This window comes from Myiozetetes cayanensis, unplaced genomic scaffold (assembly GCF_022539395.1).
Source record: "Myiozetetes cayanensis isolate MyiCay16 unplaced genomic scaffold, myiCay2020 scf178, whole genome shotgun sequence".
In the NCBI taxonomy this organism is placed as follows: domain Eukaryota; kingdom Metazoa; phylum Chordata; class Aves; order Passeriformes; family Tyrannidae; genus Myiozetetes; species Myiozetetes cayanensis.
In genome coordinates this window covers 59,076-79,664 of record NW_026087387.1, presented here as the reverse complement: position 1 = coordinate 79,664, position 20,589 = coordinate 59,076, and the positions used below count along the sequence as shown (strand labels likewise).

General features: G+C 63.1%; 1 protein-coding gene across 4 annotated transcripts; it reads right to left on the bottom strand.

The window, feature by feature from the left end:
* Window positions 1–1,511: 1,511 nt before the first annotated feature.
* LOC126638611 (antigen peptide transporter 1-like) lies at window positions 1,512–15,872 on the bottom strand. Of its 4 annotated transcripts, XM_050312607.1 has the most exons (9): window positions 15,245–15,872; window positions 13,945–14,050; window positions 13,524–13,869; window positions 12,675–12,872; window positions 11,643–11,771; window positions 10,822–11,028; window positions 8,863–9,036; window positions 7,839–8,016; window positions 1,512–2,413 (listed from the first exon to the last, which is right to left on the bottom strand). In XM_050312607.1, exons 1-9 carry the CDS (start codon window positions 15,339–15,341, stop codon window positions 2,355–2,357), a joined length of 1,494 nt encoding a protein of 497 aa, XP_050168564.1. In that variant the 5' UTR covers window positions 15,342–15,872; the 3' UTR covers window positions 1,512–2,354. The 4 variants fall into 4 exon arrangements, with proteins under 4 accessions (XP_050168564.1, XP_050168560.1, XP_050168561.1 ...); XM_050312603.1 differs by lacking the exon at window positions 1,512–2,413 and having other exon boundaries at window positions 6,699–8,016; XM_050312604.1 differs by lacking the exons at window positions 1,512–2,413; window positions 10,822–11,028 and having other exon boundaries at window positions 6,699–8,016.
* Window positions 15,873–20,589: the final 4,717 nt, after the last annotated feature.

The window sequence follows — 20,589 nt, the reverse complement described above, 5'->3', positions numbered from 1 at the left end:
TTGGTGGGTCTGGGGGTTCCAAGGGTCAAGAAAGCGGAACTGGGAGAGTCAGGAGAGCCGGGAAGGTCCAAGGGTCAAGGAAAGGGGGGGCTGGGACTGGGAGAGGTGGGATAGGGGATCCAGGGGGTCCCTATGCCCAGGAAAGGGGGCTCCAGTGGTCCCAGGTGTTCAGGAAAGTGGGGTCTGGGGGCTGGGAAAGGCAGGAATGGGGGTCCAGGGGGTCCCAGGGTGAAGGAAAAGGGAGGATCAGGGGGCTGGGAGAGGCAGGATTGCCAGGAAAAGGGGCAATAAGGGGATTTGTTGAGGATAAGGGGGTTCAGAGGAGTCCTGGAGCCGGGGATGGGGGTGCAAGGGGTCCTACTGCAGGATCAGGAGGTTCAGGGGAGTCCCAGTGCCAGGAATGGTGGTTCCGGGGTGTCCCTGTGATGGATTAGGGGGTGCAGGGCGATCCCTGTGCCAGGAATGGGGGTCCAGGGGGTTCCCATATCCAGAAATGGGGGTTCAGAGGGGTCTTTGTGTTGGATAAGGCAGTTTGAGGGGTCTCAGCTCTGTGGGATGGGGTGCAGGGGGGGGCCAAGTGCCCGGGAATGGAGGTGGGGTGGATTCCTGTGCCTGGGAGTTCAGGGGCGTCTCAGTGGCCGGAATGGGTGTTCAGGGGGGTCCCTGTGCCCAAAAATGCAGGTTCATGGGGGTGTCGTTGCTCAGGAATGGAAACTGGGAGGTTCCGGTGCCTCATAAGAAGATTTAAGGGGGTCCCGGTGCTGAGGGAGAGGGTCCGGGGGGGTTTCACTGCCCGGAAATGGGTGTTCAGGGGGGTTCCCGTACTCGGGAATGGGTGTTCAGGGGAGTCCCTGTGCCATGGAATGGAAACTGGGAGGGGGGAGGGGGGTCCCAGTGCAAGACAAGAAGGTTTAAGGGGGTCCCGGTGTGGAGGGAGAGGGTGCGGGGGGGGTCCCGGTGCCCGGCAATGGAGGTTCAGGGAAGTGCCGGGGCCCGGCAATCAAAGCGGCCGAGTTGCCCGTTGCGGGGGTCCCACTTACCCTTCGGCTGCCCCCCCAGCCCCCCGGCAGCGCCAGGAGCGCCAGGAGCGCCCCCAGCCCCAGCGCTGGAGCCATCGCGCTGCTCCGCTGGCCCCGCTTGGCGCAGTTTGGGAGATGGAAAGCGAAAGTGCCCGAGGGGGCGGGCACGGGGGAACTGCCGGGAATTGCCCGCGATCCCCTTCGGGACCCCTCCCGGCACCGCCCCGGGTCCCCCCGCCACCCCCGGGCACCCAGGACGGGCACGAATCGCGGCACCCCCGGCAGACGAACCCAAACACGGAGCCCCCACCCCCGTCAGCATCTTGGGGGGGCGGCGTCCGGCGGCGGCTCTGGGGGGGGGGGGGCACGACCCGGGAACGGCGGCGGCTGCCGGGAAGGGACTGGGACGGACTGGGATGGACTGGGACGGACTGGGACAGACTGGGATGGACCGGGACAGACTGGGACACGAGGATACACCGGGACCAGGACCGGGACCCCTCAGGACCAGAACTGGGGCAACTGGGATCATACTGGGAGCAACTGGGACTGTCACCGAAGGGGAATAAAACTCCCTGTCACTGCAATGTCAGGATTAGAAAGCGATTTTACTTTTTTAAGCCCCCGGTGTGTGGATGGGGGCTGGAGGGTCTCCTCTCATCACACCCACTCAGCTGTCTCACACACGGGTTTCTGTGTGTGTAACTAATACAGGTGCATTACAGTTCCCCAAACTCATGCTTATGTACTAAACACTCCCACAACTTCTTGCACATATTTAAATTACTTCTCAGATCTCCTTTACATCAGAGTAGGGGTCTCTTGAGGGTTTTTGGTGGCCCTTTGGGGAACATCCCTTCTTCAAATTACCCTTCTTTGGTCACAGGCCTCAAAAAACAGTTTCTTCTTCTGGAATGCTTCCCAGCTCCATGGGCTGGCCAAGATACTCCTTCTTATCAGTGGTGCCCAGGCCCACATGGTTTAGTCTCAGGACTAAGATATCCACCCGAATGCAGCCGTGGGTGGATACAGGACTAAGCCCTGTCTGGTCCCACTGAAGGAATTCTCAAGACTTCAACACTAATTGTTGAAATTCAAGATTTTCCCAACATTTCCCCCCTTCTGACACTTGTTGAAATTTCCAGCAAGTCTCCCTGATAAGCTTTATAATACTTTGAGTTACAAACAGTTCACAGAAATGCAGGAAAGACAATAATCACTGTCACCACAGTCCCTGTAATTCCTCTGACCCACTGAGAGGGGCCTGGAAACCAAGATGATCTTTCCCAACAACTCCCCAGATCCTCAGGAAGTCTCGTCCTTTTGTACTTCATGTCAGACTCTGCCTTGTTCCCAGAAGGTCCAGATTAGTCCCTGCTCCCCGAGTTTGATCTCTGCACACACAGGGACAACTGTTTGTTGTGGCACCGGCCCCGAGAGGCAACAGCAGATCTAAAGGCACTGGTTCTGAGCTGGGATCTGCCCCATTTCTGACACTTCCTTTTGTGTTGTCCACAGAGCACTTGCAGTTTGATTTCCAGCTGTTTTGCCTTCTGATTCCCCCGTGCTCTGGGGGAGTGGGAGCTGGGGCAGGGACAGACTGGGACAGACTGGGATGGACTGGGACAGATTGGGATGGACTGGGACAGACTGGGGTAGACTGGGACACTGGGATACATCGGGACCAGGACCCAGCAGGACCCCCCAGGAGCAGCATCAGATCACACTAGGACCCTCCAGGATCAGAACTGGGGCAACAGGGATCATACTGGGAGGAACTGGGACCACACCCAGAGCTACTGGGAGCAACTGAGGGCCACATAGAATATACTGGAAGTGGCTTGGAGTCACTGAGATCATACTGGTGGAAATTGTAACCTTACTGGGGCAAGGGGAGAGACTGGGAAGGACTACGAGCATGCTGAGGGCTCTACTGGGATATACTGGGAGTGTCTGTAACCATAGTGGGGGTGACTGGAACCACACTGGGAGCGACTGGGACTGCGTGAAGGGGAATTAGGACCAGGTTGGGGGCAACTGGGAGGAACTGTGAGAGACTGGATCTACAATAGAAGCAACTGGGATTGACTGGGACTGTCAGGAGGGAAGAGCAGGATCCTACCTGGAGTGACTGGATCTGTGCTGGGGCAACTGGGAGCAACTGGGGCTATGCTGGGGGCAACTGGGATCATACTGGGATCACAGTGGAAGCAGCTTGGCATATGCTGGGGGCAACTAAGACCACAGTGAGGGTGACTGAGGTCATACTGGGAGTGACTGGGAGCATGCTGGGGGTGACTGGAATCATGTTGGAGCAACTGGGATATACTGGGAGCAAGTGGGATCATGCTGGAGGTGATTGGGATCATACTGGGAGCTACTGGGAGTGCACTGGAGGTGACTGGAAGTGGCTGTGAGCAACTGGGATCATGCTGGAAGCTACTGGGGCCAACTGGGAATGAGTGGGACCACATTGAGGGAAACTGGGAGCAACTGGGAGAGACCAGGAGTGACTGGAGTCATACTTGGACTGAGTGGGAGCATGCTGAGGGTGACTGGGATATACTGGGAGAGACTGGGAGTGACAGGAATCATCCTGGGAGTGACTGGAACCACCCTGGGTGACTGCGAGAAACTGGGGCCATGCTAGGGGCAAATGGCATCTTAATGAGAGTGACTGGGAGTGAGGGGGTTCATACTGGAGTGACTGGGACCATATAGGGAGTGTCTGGGCTCATGCTGGAATCCTAATGGAATGGACTGGGAGTGACTGGAGCCATACTGGGGGTGACTGGGAACAAGTGGGACCATAGTGGAAGTGATTCCTACTGGGAGTGACTGGGATGGTAATGGGAGTGATTGGGATATACTGGGATCACACTGCTGGTGACTGGAACCATACTAGGAGTGGCTGGAACTCTACTGGGGTGACTGGGAGTGACTGGGACCATGCAGGGGGTAATTTGGATCCTACTAGGAGAGACTGGTATTGTACTGGCAGTGACTGGGATCATGCTGGGAGTGACTGGGCCCATGCTGGAAGTGACCTGGGCCCCACTGGGCAGAACTGGGTGGCTCTGGCCCAGCTGGGGCTCAGGGTTGTTCTCCCCCAGGGCCCCTCGGGCCCAGCCGGGGTCGCAGTTCTGAGCCAGGGCCGAGCAGGGACCCCCCTGTGCATTCTGGCGGCTGCCGAGGGGCTGTCACGGCTCAGGGGCTGTCACGGCTCAGGGGCTGCCCCGGGCCGGGGCTTTGCTGCAGAGTTTGGGATGAAACCCAACAAGCTGGGCCGGGGGGGCAGCCCTGGCAAGCAGGGCTTTGCTGCCGCGGCTCTGCAGGGGCTTCCCACGGGCTCTCGGCTCCTTTGGGCATCCCCTGCTCCGGCCTGGGCTCCTCCCCGGGCTGCAGGGGGGTCTCTGCTCCGTGCCGGGCTCAGCCTCGGCTCCCAGAGCCTGCAACTCAGGCTCCCCCGGAGCTGCAGCCGGCTCAGGGCAGCAGCGACTGCCGGCTCTGCCGCCAGCCCGGGCACACGGCCAGGGCTGGCACTGCTAAAGCAGCGGCTCCGGGCACACGGCCAGGGCCGGCACTGCTAAAGCAGCGGCTCCGGGCACACGGCCAGGGCTGGCACTGCTAAAGCAGCGGCTCCGGGCACACGGACAGGGCTGTTTCCCGCAAAGCGCTGCCATTCTGTGCCCAGGCGGGCGGGCACTCGGGCAGGCGGTGCCGGAGCTCGGACGCGGCCCCGGCGCGGCTGGAGGGGGCAGGAGGGGGGTCCGGCGGGTTTGTCTCGCCCTGTCCCCTCCGCAGGGGCCGCGCAGGGAGCGGCTGCCCGCGGGCTCCTCCTTCCCGCGGAGCCCCAGGGCTGAATCACTCTTTTCTTTTCAGAAAAAAATTGAAAATTCCTGTTGACTGGTTGGATTCCCTCTCGTTTGGTCACTGCAGAAAAAACCCCTTTGAGTCACTCCCTCAGGCACCTGTGGACTCATTGCTCTTCCCTGGGAACTCTTTGCAGCTGCCAGTGCCCCTCCAGCAGCATCCACATTCTTTGCCAGTGGATTCTTGTCCTGTTTCTTTGGGTTCTTTCCTTACAAATATTCCACAAATTGTTCTCTGGGGTCAGTTTTGCTTTGCTGAACCTGTTAATTTTTACCTTTGCCTTGGGGAATAGTGCATGGCCAGGGAAAGGCTGGGCAGGGAAAGAGTTTAGGAAAACCCATGAGCCAGGTGGGAGGTTGGAGCAGCGACAAGAGGAGCAAGCAAAGGCTGGGACAGAAACAGGGACCAAAAACCAGCCCTGGGGAGAGGGACAGGGTTAGAAAAAGGCTGTGACTGCCTGGGGGGGAGTTTGGGGGATTATCAGCTCTTGGTGGGTTTCTGTTTGGACCATGAGGTGTCCTGGCAAAGCCCCAGGAGGGAGCAGGACGTGCCCAGGCCCGGTAGCTTAGGTTGTTGTCCCAGATCAGCTGGTGGGTGGCAGGAGGAGCTGAGGGTGCCCCTGTCCCCTCTGTGCCCCCCAGGGGTGGCAAAAGTCCCTCGGGAGGCAGGTCCATCCCCTGTCCCAGGGGCTCCACGAGCTGCCCCCCCGTATCCCTCCGTGTCCCACTCTTCCCTCCCACCCCGTGTCCCCTCCACCCCGTGACCCCCCCGGGGTCCCCCCCGTGTCTTTCCGTGTCCCCCCCGCCTCTGTCAAAGAATTTTCTCCATCAACACCATGAGCTCACTGCGGGGGAGGGAAGGGCATTGAGGTGCTCACCTGGAGGGGAAGGAGGGAGGGGGAGGGGCCCCATTGTGGGGGGAGGAACGGGGGTCCCAGCTCCGCCCCCGCTCTGGTTGTTGATTGATCCACTGATTTATCGATTCGTTGATTTATCGATTCGCTGATTTATTGATTCACTGATTTATGGATCGGTTTCACACGTGGGTCGCTGTGTGTCACCAATGTCCCCATCCCTGTCCTCAGTGTTCCCACTCTTTCCATCCCAGCTCCGGGTGTCCTCATGTCACCTCTCAGTGTCCCCATCCCTGTCCCTGCTGTCCCCATCCCTGTCCCCAGTGTCCTCGACCCACCTCAGTGTCCCCATCCCTGTCCCCAGTGTCCCCGACCCACCTCTGTGTCTCCAGCTGGCCCCCAGTGCCCCCAGTGTCCCCATCCCAACTCAGTGTCATCATCCCTATCCCTGGTGGCCCCATCCCTAATCCCACTGTCCCTATGCCACCTCAGTGTCCCCAACCTATCTGCAGTGACTCCCTCCCTGTCCCCAGTGTCCCCAGGGTCCCCCTCCCCATCTCCAGTGTTCCCAGCATCCCCATCCTTGCCCCTGATGTCCCCGTCCCCGGTGTCACTACCCCCAGTGTCCCCATCCCTAATCCGTGCCCCTGTTCCACCTCAGTGTCCCCCACCCCTACCTGTCCCCAGCGTCCCCATCCCCGGTGTCCTCATCCCCGGTGTCCCTGGTGTCCCCAGAGTCCCCCTCCCCACCCCCGGTGTCCCCAGCGTCCCCAGTGTCCCCCTCCCTGTCTCCGGTGTCCCCAGAGTCCCCCTCCCCTCCCCATCCCCAGTTTCCCCGCCGTCCCCCGCAGTGTCCCAGGGGGGTGTCCCCAGCTCCGCGGGCCCCCCCAGCTCCCGCAGCCGCCCCCCCTCCAGCAGGGCCACCCTGGGTGCCCGCCGGGCCAGGGCCACCTGCCCTGTCACCAACAGCACCGCCGGCCCCTCCCCCGCCCCGGGACCGCCGAGACGCAGCAGCTCCTGCTCCACCTGCGGGGACACGGGGGGGACACGGCGGGGTCAGGGGACACGGGGGAGCTCAGGGGCAGTGGGGGGACCCCGGGGTCGGGGGAGACATGGCGGTGTCAGGGGACCCCTGGGTGGGGGGACACTGGGGGGACACAGGTGGGGATCTGGGGAGTGGGGACCCAGGGGACAGGGGGACACGGAGATCCATGGGACATGGGAGACCCAGGGGACAGGGGGACATGGGGACCCAGGGGATAGGGGGACATGGGGAGTGGGGACACAGGGACCGTGGGGGATGTGGGGACCCGGGGAACGTGGGGACATGGCATCCAAGGGACACGGACTCATAGGACACTGGCATTTGGGACCCAGGGGACATGGGGGACGTGGAGGGGAAGTGGGGACTTGGGGGGACAGGGATGTAGGGGATGTGGTGACCCAGGGGACCCCCGGGGGATGTGAGGGGCAGTGACCAAGGGGACACGGGGACCCAGGGGACACGGGGACAGCGCTGTGACCCACCTGGCGCCGGGTCACGGGGTCGAGTGCCCGTGTGGGCTCGTCCAGCACCAGCAGGCGGGGGGTCCTGAGCAGGGCCCGGGCCAGGGCCACCCCCTGCGCCTGTCCCCCCGAGAGCTGCATCCCCCGCGGGCCCACCTCTGGGGACACAGGGGACACACTGGGGACACCGTGGGGACACGCTGGGGACATGCTGGGGACAGGCTGGGGACACGCCGGGGAGCCGAACCCACCCTGCACCCACCTTTGGGGACAGGGAGGGGGCAGGGAGGGGACACCGTGGGGACAGTGTGGGAATGATGAGGGGACACTACAGGGATGATGAGGGGACGTTATGGGGACACAGTGGGGACACACTGGGGACACTACGGGGATGGTGAGAGGACACCACAGGGACAGCAAGGGAACAGGGAGGGGAGGGGACAGAGTGGGATGTGGTGAGGAGGCTTTGGGGACGTCACAGGGACAACCTTGGGGACGGTGAGAGGACATTACGGGGACACCCTGGGGACACCTTGGGGACACCACAGGGACGTGGCGGGGACACCGGGGGGACACCCGTGTCTTACCTGTGTCATAGCCATGTGGCAGCCGCGTGGCCCAGGCGTGCACCCCCACCCGCCGTGCCGCCGCCGTCACTCGTGTCACCTGTGTCACCTGCGTCCCCTCCCCGTGTCCCCAGCCCAGCGTGATGTTGGCACGGAGGGAGCGGGACAGGAGGGATGGGGATTGCGGGACACCGGCCACCTGTGGGGACAGGGGACACAGGGGCTGCGGGGGCGTGGGGACAGGGGGAACATCGGGACGGGGGTGACACGGTGGTAGGAACAAGGAGGGAATGTCTGGGGACACAGAGGGGGCCATGGGGACCTGCTGGGGACACAGCGGTGACCCAGGGGTGGCAGCAGAGGACACTGGGGGTGGCCGTGGGGACCCGTGAGGGACAGAGGGTGACGTGGTGGTGACCACGGTGACACAGGGGGAGCCACTGGTGACCCTGGGGTGAAACTGGGGACTCGTTGGGAACCCACTGGAGACCTGGGGGTGGCCACGGAGACCCGCTGGTGACCCACTGATGACCCCGGGGTGGCCCAGGGGACATGTGGGTGATGCAGGGGTGGCCGTGAGAACCTGCTGGGGACCCAGGGGTGACCCAGGGTGGCCCAGGGGACATGTGGGTGACGTAGGGGTGGCCATGGGGACCCGCTGGCGACCCACTGATGACCCCGGGGTGGCCCAGGGGACATGTGGGTGACGCAGGGGTGGCTGTGGGAACCTGCTGAGGACCCAGGGGTGACCCAGGGTGGCCCAGGGGACATGTGGGTGATGCAGGGGTGGCTGTGGGAACCTGCTGGGGACCCAGAGGTGACCCGAGCACAGCACTGGGAGCCTGGGGGGTGAGTCAGGGGTGGCCCGGGGTGTCATCTTGTCACTGCAAGGCAGGACCTGCACAGGGGGGCTCAGGGGGTGTTTGGTGACAAGGGGTGGCAGTGGGGACCCAGGGTTGGCAGTGGGGACCCGGGGGTGACCTGGGGGTGGCCATAGCGACCCGGGGGTGACCTGGGGGTGGCCATAGTGACCTGGGGGTGTCACCTGTCTCCGCAGGGCGGGGTCAGCGCGGGGGCCCAGGGGGTCCCCGTCCAGCAGCACCGCCCCGGCCGCCAGAGGGCGCACTCCCAGCGCGGCCAACGCCAGGGAGCTCTTCCCGCCGCCAGGGGGCGCCAGCACCGCCACGAGCTCCCTGGGACGCACGGACAGAGACACCCCCTGGTGGCGGGAATGGGATGGGATTGGGATCAGGATCGGGAATGGGATCGAACTGGGAATGGGATCAGACCAGGAACGGGATCAGAATCAGACTGGGAATGGGAACAGCATAGGGAATGGGAACGGGAATGGGAATGGGAATGGGAATGGGAACAGCAGGAGAGGGGACGGGACCGGACTGGGAACGGGAATGAGAACGGGAATGGGACCGGGAACGGGAATGGGAACAGGATCGGACCGGGAATGGGAACGGAAACGGGAATGGGAATGGGAACGGGATCGGACTGGGAATGGGAATGAGAACAGGAATGAGAATGGGAAAGGGAATGAGAATGGCATAGGGATGGGATCAAACTGGGAATGGGAACGGGATCGTACCAAGAATGGGAACAAAATTGGGATTGAACCGGGAATGGGAACAGACGAGGAGTGGGATTGGGATCGCACCGGGAATGGGAACGGCATGAGAGGGGATGGGATCGAACCGAGAATGGGAATGGGATCGTACTGGGAATTGGAACGTACTGGGAATGGGATTGGGAATGGCGGGAGAGGGGATGGAACTGGGAATAGGATCGTACTGGGAATGGGAATGGGATTGTACAGGAATGGGAACAGGATCGCACTGGGAGTGGGATTGGGATTGGGATTGTACCAGGAATGGGAACGGAATTGTACTGGGAATGGGATTGGGATCACACTGGGAATGGGAACATGGGAGAGGGGATGGGATGGAAATGGGAATGGGAATGGCAGGAGAAGGTATGGGATGGAGCCAGGAACGGGATTGGGATGGAACCAGGAATGGGAATGGCGGGAACAGCAGGAGAGGGGATGGGGATGATACTGGGAATGGGATGGGGATGGCACCAGGAATGGGATTGGGATCATACCGGGAATGGGAACGACGGGAGAGGGGATGGGGATCGCACCAGGAATGGGAACAGCAGGAACAGGGATTGCATCAGAAATGGGGATCACACCAGGATCAATGGGAGAGGGGACGGCCATGGGAACAATGGGAGATCGCAGTGGGAATGGCAACCTCCCTGGGAATAACGGGGATCACACTGGGAATAACGGGGACCACACTGGGAACAAAGAGGATCTCACTGGGAATAATGGGGATCACACTGGGAATAATGGGGATCACACTGGGAATAATGGGGATCACACTGGGAACAAAGGGGATCACACCAGGACAGGGATTGCACCAGAAGAGAGGATCCCACTTGGAATGGGAGAGCACCAGGATAGGGGATGGCACCAGCACTTCCATGTGAACCCCATCCCTGTGTCCCCAGGCTGTCCCCCCACATCCCCCCTATCCCCACTGTGTCCCCCCATATCCCTACTCTGTCCCCATGTGCCCCCACACCCCCATGTCCCATCCATGTCCCCCCATGTCCCCATGTCACCTCCCACACCCCCCATGTCCCATCCATGTCCCCCTATTTCCCTCACCTCCCCTCCATGTCCTGTGTCCCTCATCTCCCCCATTTCCTTAACACCTCCACATCCTCTCGTGCCCCCCATGTCCCTCATCTCCCCATCTCCCCTCCATGTCCCATGTCCCCCATCTCCCCCATCTTCCACATCCCTTCGTATCCCCCCCACATCCCCATGTCCCATCCGTGTCCCCTCATGTCCCATCCATGTCCCCATGTCCCCTCATGTCCCCTCCATGTCCCATCCATGTCCCCCCACATCCCCATGTCCCCCCATGTCCCCACATCCCCTCGTGTCCCCCCATGTCCCCCCACGCCCCCCCCCCCCTTGTGTCACCTTGAGGATAGGCTCTGCCCGCCCGGGGTAGGTCATGGAGACGTTCTCCAGACGCAGTCCCGGCGTCCCAGAGCCCTTCTGGCCCCCGGGGGTGACAGGGGATGGTGTCCCCAGTGCTGCCACCTCCTTGGCCTCGTCCAGCAGCTCCAGGAGCATCTCAGAGGAGCCAACGGCCTTGGCCAGAACCGGGAGGTGCAACAGCAGCAACTGGGGACATGGGGACATCGGGGGGCTTGGAGGGACATGGGGGGAAACGGGGACTTCGGGGGGCTTGGAGGAGCTGGGGGAACATGGGCGTGGGGACAGGGGTGGGGACACAGGGACACGGCACAGACTGGGGACACGGGGACATCAGGGGGGCTTTGAGGGACATGGTTGTGGGGACAGGGATGGGGACAGTCAGGCAGGGACTGGGGACATTGGGACATTGGGGGGGCTTTGAGGAGCTGGGGGGACATGGGCATGGGGACAGGGATGGGGACACAGGGACACGACAGGGGATAGGGGGACCCAGTGGGGACACGGCAGGTGCACGCTGAGACACAGTGAGGGGACACGGGGAGGACCTGAGGGCACGGAGGGGACACAACAGGGTTGGAGTGGGGACAGAGGAGACAGGGATGGGAGATGGCCAGGAGGACACGGGGACATGGCTGGGAGAGTGTGGGGACATGGGAGGGGGACATGGGAGGACAGTGACATGGGGAATAATGGGGTTGGGGACAGGATAGGGACACACTGGGGACATACTGGGGACACGGGGGTCAGGTTGGGGACACACTGGGAACGGGTTGGGGACACACTGAGGACATGCTCCTCACCTCCACAGCCCTGGTGAACTGCAGGTGGCACATGAGGATGGTGACCAGCTCCCCCGGGGTCATGGTCCCTGAAGCCACCAAGTGTCCCCCCCCGAGGAGCAGCCCCAGCTTCAGGACCAGTGTGGGGAACTAGAGACATGGGGACACACAGGGTCACAGGGTGTCACCCCAGCCCCGTGTCCCTGTGCCCCCAGTCCCATGCCACCACGTCCCTGTGTCCTCAGCCCCTGTCACCATGTCCCTGTGTCCCCAGCCCCCTGTCACCACATCTCCCATCCCTGGGCCACCCACCCCTGTGTCCCCATGTCCTCTGTCTCCATAACCCCCTGTTCCCATGTCCCCCATCCCCCTGTTACTTCAGTCTCATGTCCCCTGTCCCCCATGTCCCTCAGCCCCCTGCCACATGTCCGCCATCCCTGTGCCCCCTTTCCCTGTGTTCCCTGTCCCCGTGTCTCCATCCCCATGCCACCGCATCCAGTGTCCCCCAGCTCCCTGCTGCCACGTCCCCCTGTCCCCTGTTACAATGCCACCCTGTCCCCATGACTCCCAGCCCCACATGCCACCCGTTGTCACGTCCCTTGTCTCTGGATCACCACGCCCTCGTGTCCCCCGGTCCTTTGCCGACACACCCAATGTCCCCACCCCCGGGTCAGCCTGCCTCGTGTCCCACATCCCTCTGCCACCAAATCCTCCGTTTCCAGACCGCTGGTCCCCATCCCCCTGTGCCCCCCGTCCCCGTGCCCCTTCCCATGTGTCCCCATCCCCTGTGCCCCCCATCCCCAGGCCCCCTGCCACCCTGTCCCAACCCCTGTGTCCCTCCCCCACCCCCACATCCTCCACTTGTGCATCCCCCATCCCCGTGTACCCCACCCCTCTGCCACCCTGTCCTCACCCCTAAGTCCCTTCCCTCACCTCCACGTCCCCCATCCCCATGTCCCCATTCCTCTGCCACCAAGTCCTCCACTTCCAGACTGCTGGTTCCCAACCCCCCCGTGCCTCCCATCCCCATGTGTCCCCCCCGTGTCCCCGTACCCCGCTGGCCCAACGTGCCACCCCGTATGCCAGGGCCTCTCTGCTCTCCAGGTGGTGACCATGGCTCAGGCGCTGCCGGACACGGGCGGTCACTCCGGCCTCGTGGCCGAAGGCCCGGACAGTCCCCAGGGCCCCCAGCGACTCCAGGGCCACTGCGGTGGCACCGGCCAGAGCCTCCTGTGCCCCCCGCGCCAGCTCCTGGGGACACGGGGTCACCACAGGGGTCACCACAGGGAGTTACCACAGGGGGGACACAGGGGGGACACAGGGGGCAGAGGGGCCACCACAGGGTCACAGGGGGGGTCACAGAGAGCACACGGGGGTTACACGGGAGTCACTGCAGGGTCACCACGTGGGATCATTGGGGGGGTCACCCTGGGGACAGGGAAGTCACCTCGAGGTCACCACACGCGCTGATGGGAGGCAGGGAGGGCACAGGGGACAGGAGAGGGTGACAGTGGGCGCAGGGAGGTGACAGTAGGCACCAGGAGGGGACACGAGGGACTCGGACAGGACCCGGGGAGGGGACAAGCAGCTTTGGGAGGTGACATGGGGCACACAGCGCAGGGAGGTGACCAGGGGTGCAGGGGAGGGGACAAGGGGCCCAGGGAGGTGACCAGGGGTGCAGAGGAGGGGACAAGGGGCCTAGGGAGGTGACATGGGCTGCGAGGAGAGGACAAGAAGAATGACCGGGGAAGGGGGGGGAGGGCAGGGACAAAAGTACAGAGTTACAGAGGGAAGTGACAAAAAGGCTCGGGGGAAGCACTGAGGGGAAGCCTGGCAAGGACAGGGGGTGTAGGAAGGTGGCACTGAGCACACAGGGGTGACAAGAGGACCCCCCCCCGGTACCTGCTGGGTGGCGGCCACGCGGCGCGGCAGCAGCAGGAGCAGGGGCAGCAGCAGGAGGGTGCCCAGGGCCAGCAGCGGGGCCAGCGAGCCCATCACGGCCAGCAGAGCCCCTGCCCGGGCCAGCGCCCACAGCGCCGGCACCAGCTCGTCGGCCAGAGCCCCATGGGCCGCCGCCGCATCCCCCGTCACCCGCGCTGCCACCGCGGCCGGAGTGTCCCCCAGGACGCCCCCCAGGCCGGTCACGTCCCCTCGCAGAACCGCGGCTACCGCGCCGCGCTGGAGCCGCCCCCGAGCCCGGGTCAGCGCCGCGGCCGCCGCTCCGTCACAGCCCAGCTCGGCCAGGGCGCTGCGGGGACAGCGCGGGGTCAGCGGGCACCGCCACCTCCGGGGATGTCCCCTCCCTGGTCCTATTGTCACCCACCTGCCGAGCCCCAGCGCCACCAAGGGCCACACGGCCGCCCACGCGTCCTCCTCCCGCATCACCCGGTCAGCGACGTGGCCCGTGAAGTAGGGGCCGGCCACCTCACCTGTAGGGAGGGGACACCCCCAGGGTGGGTGGGGACACCCCCAGGCTGGGTGGGGACAGCCCCCGGCGTGGAGCCGTGCCCCACTTTTTGGGTACCGACCACGCTCAAAATGGGCGGTTCAGCCCCGAAATTGGGTGCTGACCCCCTCTGTTGTGGGCTAAGATCCCAAACTTGGGTGTTGACCCCTGAAAACTGGGTGTTGACCCCTGAAAATTGGGTGCTGACCCCCTTCGTTGAGGGCTAAGACCCAAAATTTGGTTTCCCAGACTCCATTTTGGGAGTTCAACCCCCAAATTTGGGTGTTGACCCCTGAAAATCGGGTGCTGATCCCGCTCTGTTGTGGGCTAAGACCCCAAACTTGGAAGCTGAACTCCCAAAATGGGGTCTGGGAAACCCAAATTTGGGTGCTGACCCCTGAAAATTGGGTGCTGATCCCCCATATTGTGTAATGACCCCCCCAAATTGGGTCCTGCACACCTAAAATTGTCTGTAGACCCCTGAAAATTGGGTGTTGAGCCACTAAATTGGGTCTGACTCTCTAAAATTGGGTGTCACTCCCCCAGACTGGGTCCTGACCCTTGAAAATTTGCTCCCAACCTGCCAAAATTGTCTCCAAAATGGGTCCTGACCAGCCAAAAATGTGTTCTGACCCCCCCCCCAAATTGGTTTCTGGTCCCCCAAAATCGGGCCCTGCCTCTCCAAATCGGGCCCTGTCACCCCCCTAGAGTGGTCCTGCTCCCCACAGATTGGGTCCTGACACCCCCAAATTGAGTCTTGACCCCCTGGTTGGGTCCTGCCCCCTCAAACTGGGTCCTGCTCCCCCCAGTCTGCTCCTGTCCCCCCCCGGTCAGGTTCTGTTCCCCCCCAAATTGGCTCCTGCCGCCCCAAATCAGGCCCTGCCCTTCCTAAATCGGGTCCTGGCCCTCCCCAGTCATGTCCTTCCCTCCCCCAATCGGCCCTGCCCCCCCAAATTGGGTCTTTCCCCTCCCAGTGGGGTCCTACCCCCCCAAATTGGGTCTTTTACCCCCACTGGGGGGTCCTGCCCCTCCCAGGGAGGTCCTGACACTCCCTCAGTCGGGTTCTGCCGCACTAAAAGTGGGTCCTGCCCCCCCAATCGGGCCCTGCCCCCCTCAAATTGAGCCCTGACCCCCAAATCAAGTCCTGCCAACCCCCCGAGCCGGGGTCCCCCCATACCGAGGGCCGCGGCCGCCATTAGCACCCCCACGAGCGCCCACCGCCCGCGCTCGGGGAGCAGCAGGGCCAGGAGCCGCCGGCTGGCGGGGGACAACATCGCGGGGGGGGCCCGGTCCGGTCCCGGGGGGTCCTGGTTCTGCTTTCGGTGGGTCCTGGTGGGTCCCGGGGGGTCCTGGTTCTGCTTTCAGTGGGTCCTGGTAGGTCCCGGTGGGTCCCGGTCCCCTCCCGGTGGGTCCCGGGGGTCCTGGTTCTCTTCCCCGTGAGTCCCGGTGGGTCTCGGTGGGTCCTGGTTCTGCTTTCAGTGGGTCCTGGTGGGTCCCAGTGGGTCCCGGTCGGTCCCGGTTCTGCTTTCAGTGGGTTTCCGTGGTCCTGGTTCTGCTTTCGGTGGGTTTCCGTGGGTCCTGGTAGGTCCTGGTCCCCTCCCGGTGGCTCCCGGTGGGCCCCGATTCAGCTCCCGGTGGGTCCCTGGGGATCCCGGTCCCGCTCCCGGCAGGTCCCGGTCCCGGTTGCGGTGTATCCCGATGAGTGCCGGTGTATCCCGGTGTATCTCGGTGTTTCCCGGTGTATCTCGGTGTTTCCCGGTGTATCCCGCCGGTTCCTCCCGCTCCTTTCCCGGCAGCCGCCACCGTTTCCCGGAAAGCCGAAGGCTCCGCCCCGGGAATCCCCGGGAATCCCAGGCTGGCCCCGCCCACAGCCCTCCACTGCGGCGCTGACTGGTCAATGTTTTATGACGTCATCGGTTACCGGGCAGAGGAAGCCCGAGCAGGTTGTGAAATGGGGGGGGGGGACAAAAAAGGGGGCGGGGTCTGGGCGGGGCCAGGGCGGAACGAGGCGGGGCCAGGGCGGGAGTGGGCGTGGCCTGGGGAGAACGGAGCGTTCTGGGAGCCTGAACTGGGAGCACTGGTGGGGACTGCGGAGCTGGTACAGCTGGACTGGGAGCACTGGTGTGGACTGGTGAGCTGAGGGAGCTGTACTGGGAGCACTGGTGTGGATTGGTGAGCTGAGGGAGCTGTACTGGGAGCAGTGGTGCAGACTGGTGAGCTCAGGGGGCTGGACTGGGAGCACTGGTGTGGACTGGGGAGCACCCCGTTCTGGACTGGGAGCACTGGTGTGGACTGGGGAGCACCCCGTTCTGAACTGGGAGGACTGGTGCAGACTGGGGAGCTCCGGGAGCCATACTGGGAGCACTGGTGTGGACTGGGGAGCTCAGGGGGCTGGACTGGGAGCACTGGTGTGGACTGGTGAGCTCAGGGGGCTGGACTGGGAGCACTGGTGTGGACTGGTGAGCTCAGGGAGCTGGACTGGGAGCACTGGTGTGGACTGGGGAGCTGAGGGACTGGACTGGGAGCGCTGATTTCTACTCATGAGCAATCTGTACTGGGAGCACTGGTGTAGACTGGTCAGCTCAGGAGGCTTTACTGGGAGCAGCACTGGTGTGGACTGGGGAGTGCCCCAGTCTAAACTGGGAGCACTGGTGGGGACCGGGGAGTATTTCAGGCTGTACTGGGAGCACTGGTGTGGACTGATGAGCTGAGGGGGCTGGACTGGGAGCACTGGTGTGGACTGGTGAGCTCAGGGAGCTGGACTGGGAGCACTGGTGTGGACTGGGGAGTGGCCCAGTCTGAACTGGGAGCACTGGTGTGGACTGGGGAGCACCCAAATCCTAACTGGTGTTAACTGGTGAGTTCACAGGGTGCTGAACCCCAGCACAGGAGCCACACTGGGACCCCCACTGGGAGCCATATTGGGAGCCCCACTGGGAGCCGTACTGGGAGCCTGACCAGAAGCTGTACTGGGACCCCCACTGGGAGCTGTACTGGGAACCGTACCGTGAGCCCAACCAGGAGACATACTGGGAGCTGTACTGGGAGCCCCACGAGGATCCACACCAGGAGCTGTACTGGGAGCCGTACTGGGAGCCACACCAGGACCACACCAGGAGCCGTACTGGGAGCTGTACTGGGAGCCACACCAGGAGCCGTACTGGGAGCTGTACTGGGAGCCTGACCAGGAGCTGTACCGGGAGCCCGACCAGGAGCTGTACTGGGAGCCATACTGGGACTCATACTGGGAGCACTGGTCCTTACCAATCCCCCCATGGCACTGCCTCCATCCCTGCTGCTCCCAGGGGTGCTGCTGGCGGCCGACGCCCTGGCCCTGTCCTTACTGGGCCCGCTGGTGCCGGCGCTGGCACAGCTGGGCCTGGCGGGCGTGTGGCTCGAGGCCGCCCTGCGCCTGCCCCTCCTGGCCGCAGCCCCCCGGCTCCTATCCCCTCTCTGTCCCCCCGGGGCCACCACCACGGCCGCCGTGGCCACCATCGCCGTCACCCCTGCAGCCTTCGTGGCCCTGCGGAGCCTCCTGGGCCTGCCCGGCACTGGGCCCGGCCTCTTGGCAGCCGCGGCGCCCGCCTGGCTCGGGGTCACCCACGCGGCTGCCACGCTGGCCCTGCTGGCCTGGGATGCCCCCCGCTCCCTGGGTGGTGTCCCCAAAGCTCCCGGGGGTGTCCCCAAGGTTCCCGGAGGCGTCTGGAGGGTCCTGGTGCTGGCCTGCTCCGAGTGGAAAGTCCTGGGAGCTGCCTTCCTGTGCCTCGTGGTGGCGGCTGCCGGTGGGTGACTGGCACAGGGAGGGCGATGGACCCCCCGTTAACCGAGTCTTGCAGCCCCAGAGTGGGTGCACAGCCCCTAAATTTGGTGTTGAACCCACCCAGGTTTGGGGCTGACCCTCCCCCACTGGAATTGGGGTGGTGAGTGGCCTGGAATTCTGGGAGCTGCTTACCCCCCCCGAAAAAAAAATTGGATCCCCAACCTCCAAACTTGGGTGTTGATTGCCCCTAAATTGGGTGCTGAGTCCTAAAAGTGGGTGCTGGCCATCCCAAAATTGGGTGCTGACCATCCCAAAATTGGCTGCTGAGCCCCCCTTACGTTGGGAACCAATCACCTGAAAATTGGATGGTGACCCACCCCATAACTGGGTGCTGACACTACCCAAAAATTGTGTCCTGACCCATCAAACTCGGGTGTTAACCCCCAAAAAATTTGGGGGTCTGATGCCCAAAAATGGGCATTGACTCCCAAGAAATTGGGTCCTGATCCCCCATATTTGGATCCTGACTCCCCATATTTGGATTCCGACCCCTAAAATTTGAGTGCTAAACTCCCAAAATTGGGTGCTGACCCCCCCATATTTGGGTCCTGTTCCCCTCATATTTGCATCCTGACCCCGCATATTTGGGTCCTGACCTCCCATATTTGGGTCCCGATTTTTTGGAGGTTTTTATTTGGTTTTGTGAAATCAGCCCTGAAAGCAAACCCCCAGGGCAGAGTTACTGCACCAGCAGCCTCTAAAAAGGGGGCTGGGGATCCTCCTCGGGGGTCTGGGCACTAAGAGGAGCTGGAAATGGCTGGAAAGCAACAGGGAAAAAAACCTGGAGCATTGCAAAGAGCAAAGAGACCAAGAGCCAGAGCTGGTGCCCAGCACGGGGGCAGGATGATGCCCACAGTCCCTTCCTGGGCAGTTAGAGAGAACACACCGCTTTTATTCTGTTTTTATCCCAAAAGTTGGTGCCCAGGCCCTCCAGCTGCCCCCTGGGGCATAGTGATCCAGCTCCAGCAGCTCCCTGGCTGGAGAGGAGGATGATGGTGGGAAAAGGGGCTTGAGCAGCTCCCTGGAGCTGAGGGAGTAGCTCAGCAAAGGCACAAGTTTGGCTGCCCAGCCCAGCCAGGACATCCATGGGTGCCTGGTCCTGGTCCAGACAGAATTTGGGAGCCACTGGGTGTTTCAAGTCCCAACCCTTCCCTCCCCTCATCCCAACCAGAAAGAGACTCAGGGCGCTCCTGTGTTTTTCATTAGAAAACCCTTTATATTCATTTCATGTCGGTTGAAATCACAAGAAATTAGGTAGGAGGGCAAAAACCAAACCAAACAAAACAAAATAAACAATCAGAAAAACAAAAACAAACCTCCAACAAAACAAAAATCGTAAATAAAAGGGGGAGACAACACAGACACCAGCACAGCCCCCGCGGGCTGGTGCCGCCGCAGACACGGGACAAGACCAAGGACATCGGCTACGTGTGACTTAGTGAAGTGACTCCAGCAGGGGACGAGGCAGAGGCTGGTCTCCCTTCCCAGCCTCTCCTCCTCCCTCCTTTTCCTCCTCCTGCCCAGGTGGAGCTGTTTCAGCTCTCTCCTCCGCATCATCCGCAGCCTCCGCTCCGCCCGGCTCGCCGGCCTGGGATAGTCCTGCACGCTGCTGAGGCAGATAAATCCCACATCCCAGTTCCTTCCCAGGCTGGGAAAAACCCTGAGATAGCCCCCAGACTCCCTGGGAAGAGCCCAGTGGGTCACAGGCACTCCAGCCCCACACTCACTTGCTGTGGGGCCTCGGACGCCTCCGGCTCAGCAGCCCTGGCCCTTGGCTTTTGTCCTTCTCCTCTGTGCCCTCGGATTTTTGGACAGGATTCCGGACGCTGGGCACGGCGCGGTGCCCCCAGCCCGCAGCCCCTCGGCCCGTCAGGGGCACCCTGGGGGGCTTCTGTGGGTGCTGCCACCCGCCCTGGGGGACACCTGAGCCGGGGGTGCCACCGGGGTGCGTTGGTTGTGGAGATGGAACGTGGTGAACATTTGGGGTGCGGGGGGGTTGGGGGCCCCCCAGGCGTGTGTGTGTTATCCGGGGATGGGGCGCTCTCAGCCCCCAGTCCGGGGTCAACCCCTGCCCGGTGCCAGCTTAGGGGGTGTTTATCCATCCCCCCCATCCAGCACCCCCTCCTGGAAAGCACAGCCGGGACAGGGGGGGCACCACTGGGGTTGGGGGGGGTCCCCACCGAACCCACTCTCTGCTGGCAAAGGGTGCCCTTTCGGTGCCACCCCTGCCTGGCACCCACCCGGGGTGGCGGGTCGCGGGGGGGGTGGCAGGTCCCCGGGGCGGGGTGGCAGGTCCCCAGGGGGTGGCAGGCTGTAAATAGGGCGGGGGGCGGCGGGAGCCTCCCCCTTCCCCCGCGGCCATGCATGCGGCCGCCCGCGGGCTGTTCCCGCGGCCCCAATAAACACCCGGTTACCGGAGGCGACTCCCCCGCCGCCGCCTTGGCGACTTTTTACATCCCCCCGACCCCCCCGGGACCCGGGATCGGCTGGCAGTGGGGGCACAGGGTTGGGGGGACACAGATTGGGGGGTCCTGTTGGCTCACCCCCCCCCCCTTGGGCACACGCACCCTGAGGGGCTCTGGTGGCACGGGGACATGTGGGGTGGGGACATCTGGCGAAGGGACAGATGCCACGGGGACACTTGGCATTGAGATATTTGGTGTGGGGACACCTGGCGTTGGGTTCCTTGGGGTGGGGACACC

Bases quoted from the DNA above. Each gene is read 5' to 3' on its own strand.
- LOC126638611 (XM_050312603.1), bottom strand. From the start codon at position 15,341: ATGTTGTCCCCCGCCAGCCGGCGGCTCCTGGCCCTGCTGCTCCCCGAG. The intron at 13,870-13,944 runs GTGGGTGACAAT...CTGTCCCCGCAG, and splicing joins GTGGCGCTGGGGCTCGGCAG to CGCCCTGGCCGAGCTGGGCT. The intron at 12,873-13,523 runs GTACCGGGGGGG...CCGTGTCCCCAG, and splicing joins GCGTGGCCGCCACCCAGCAG to GAGCTGGCGCGGGGGGCACA.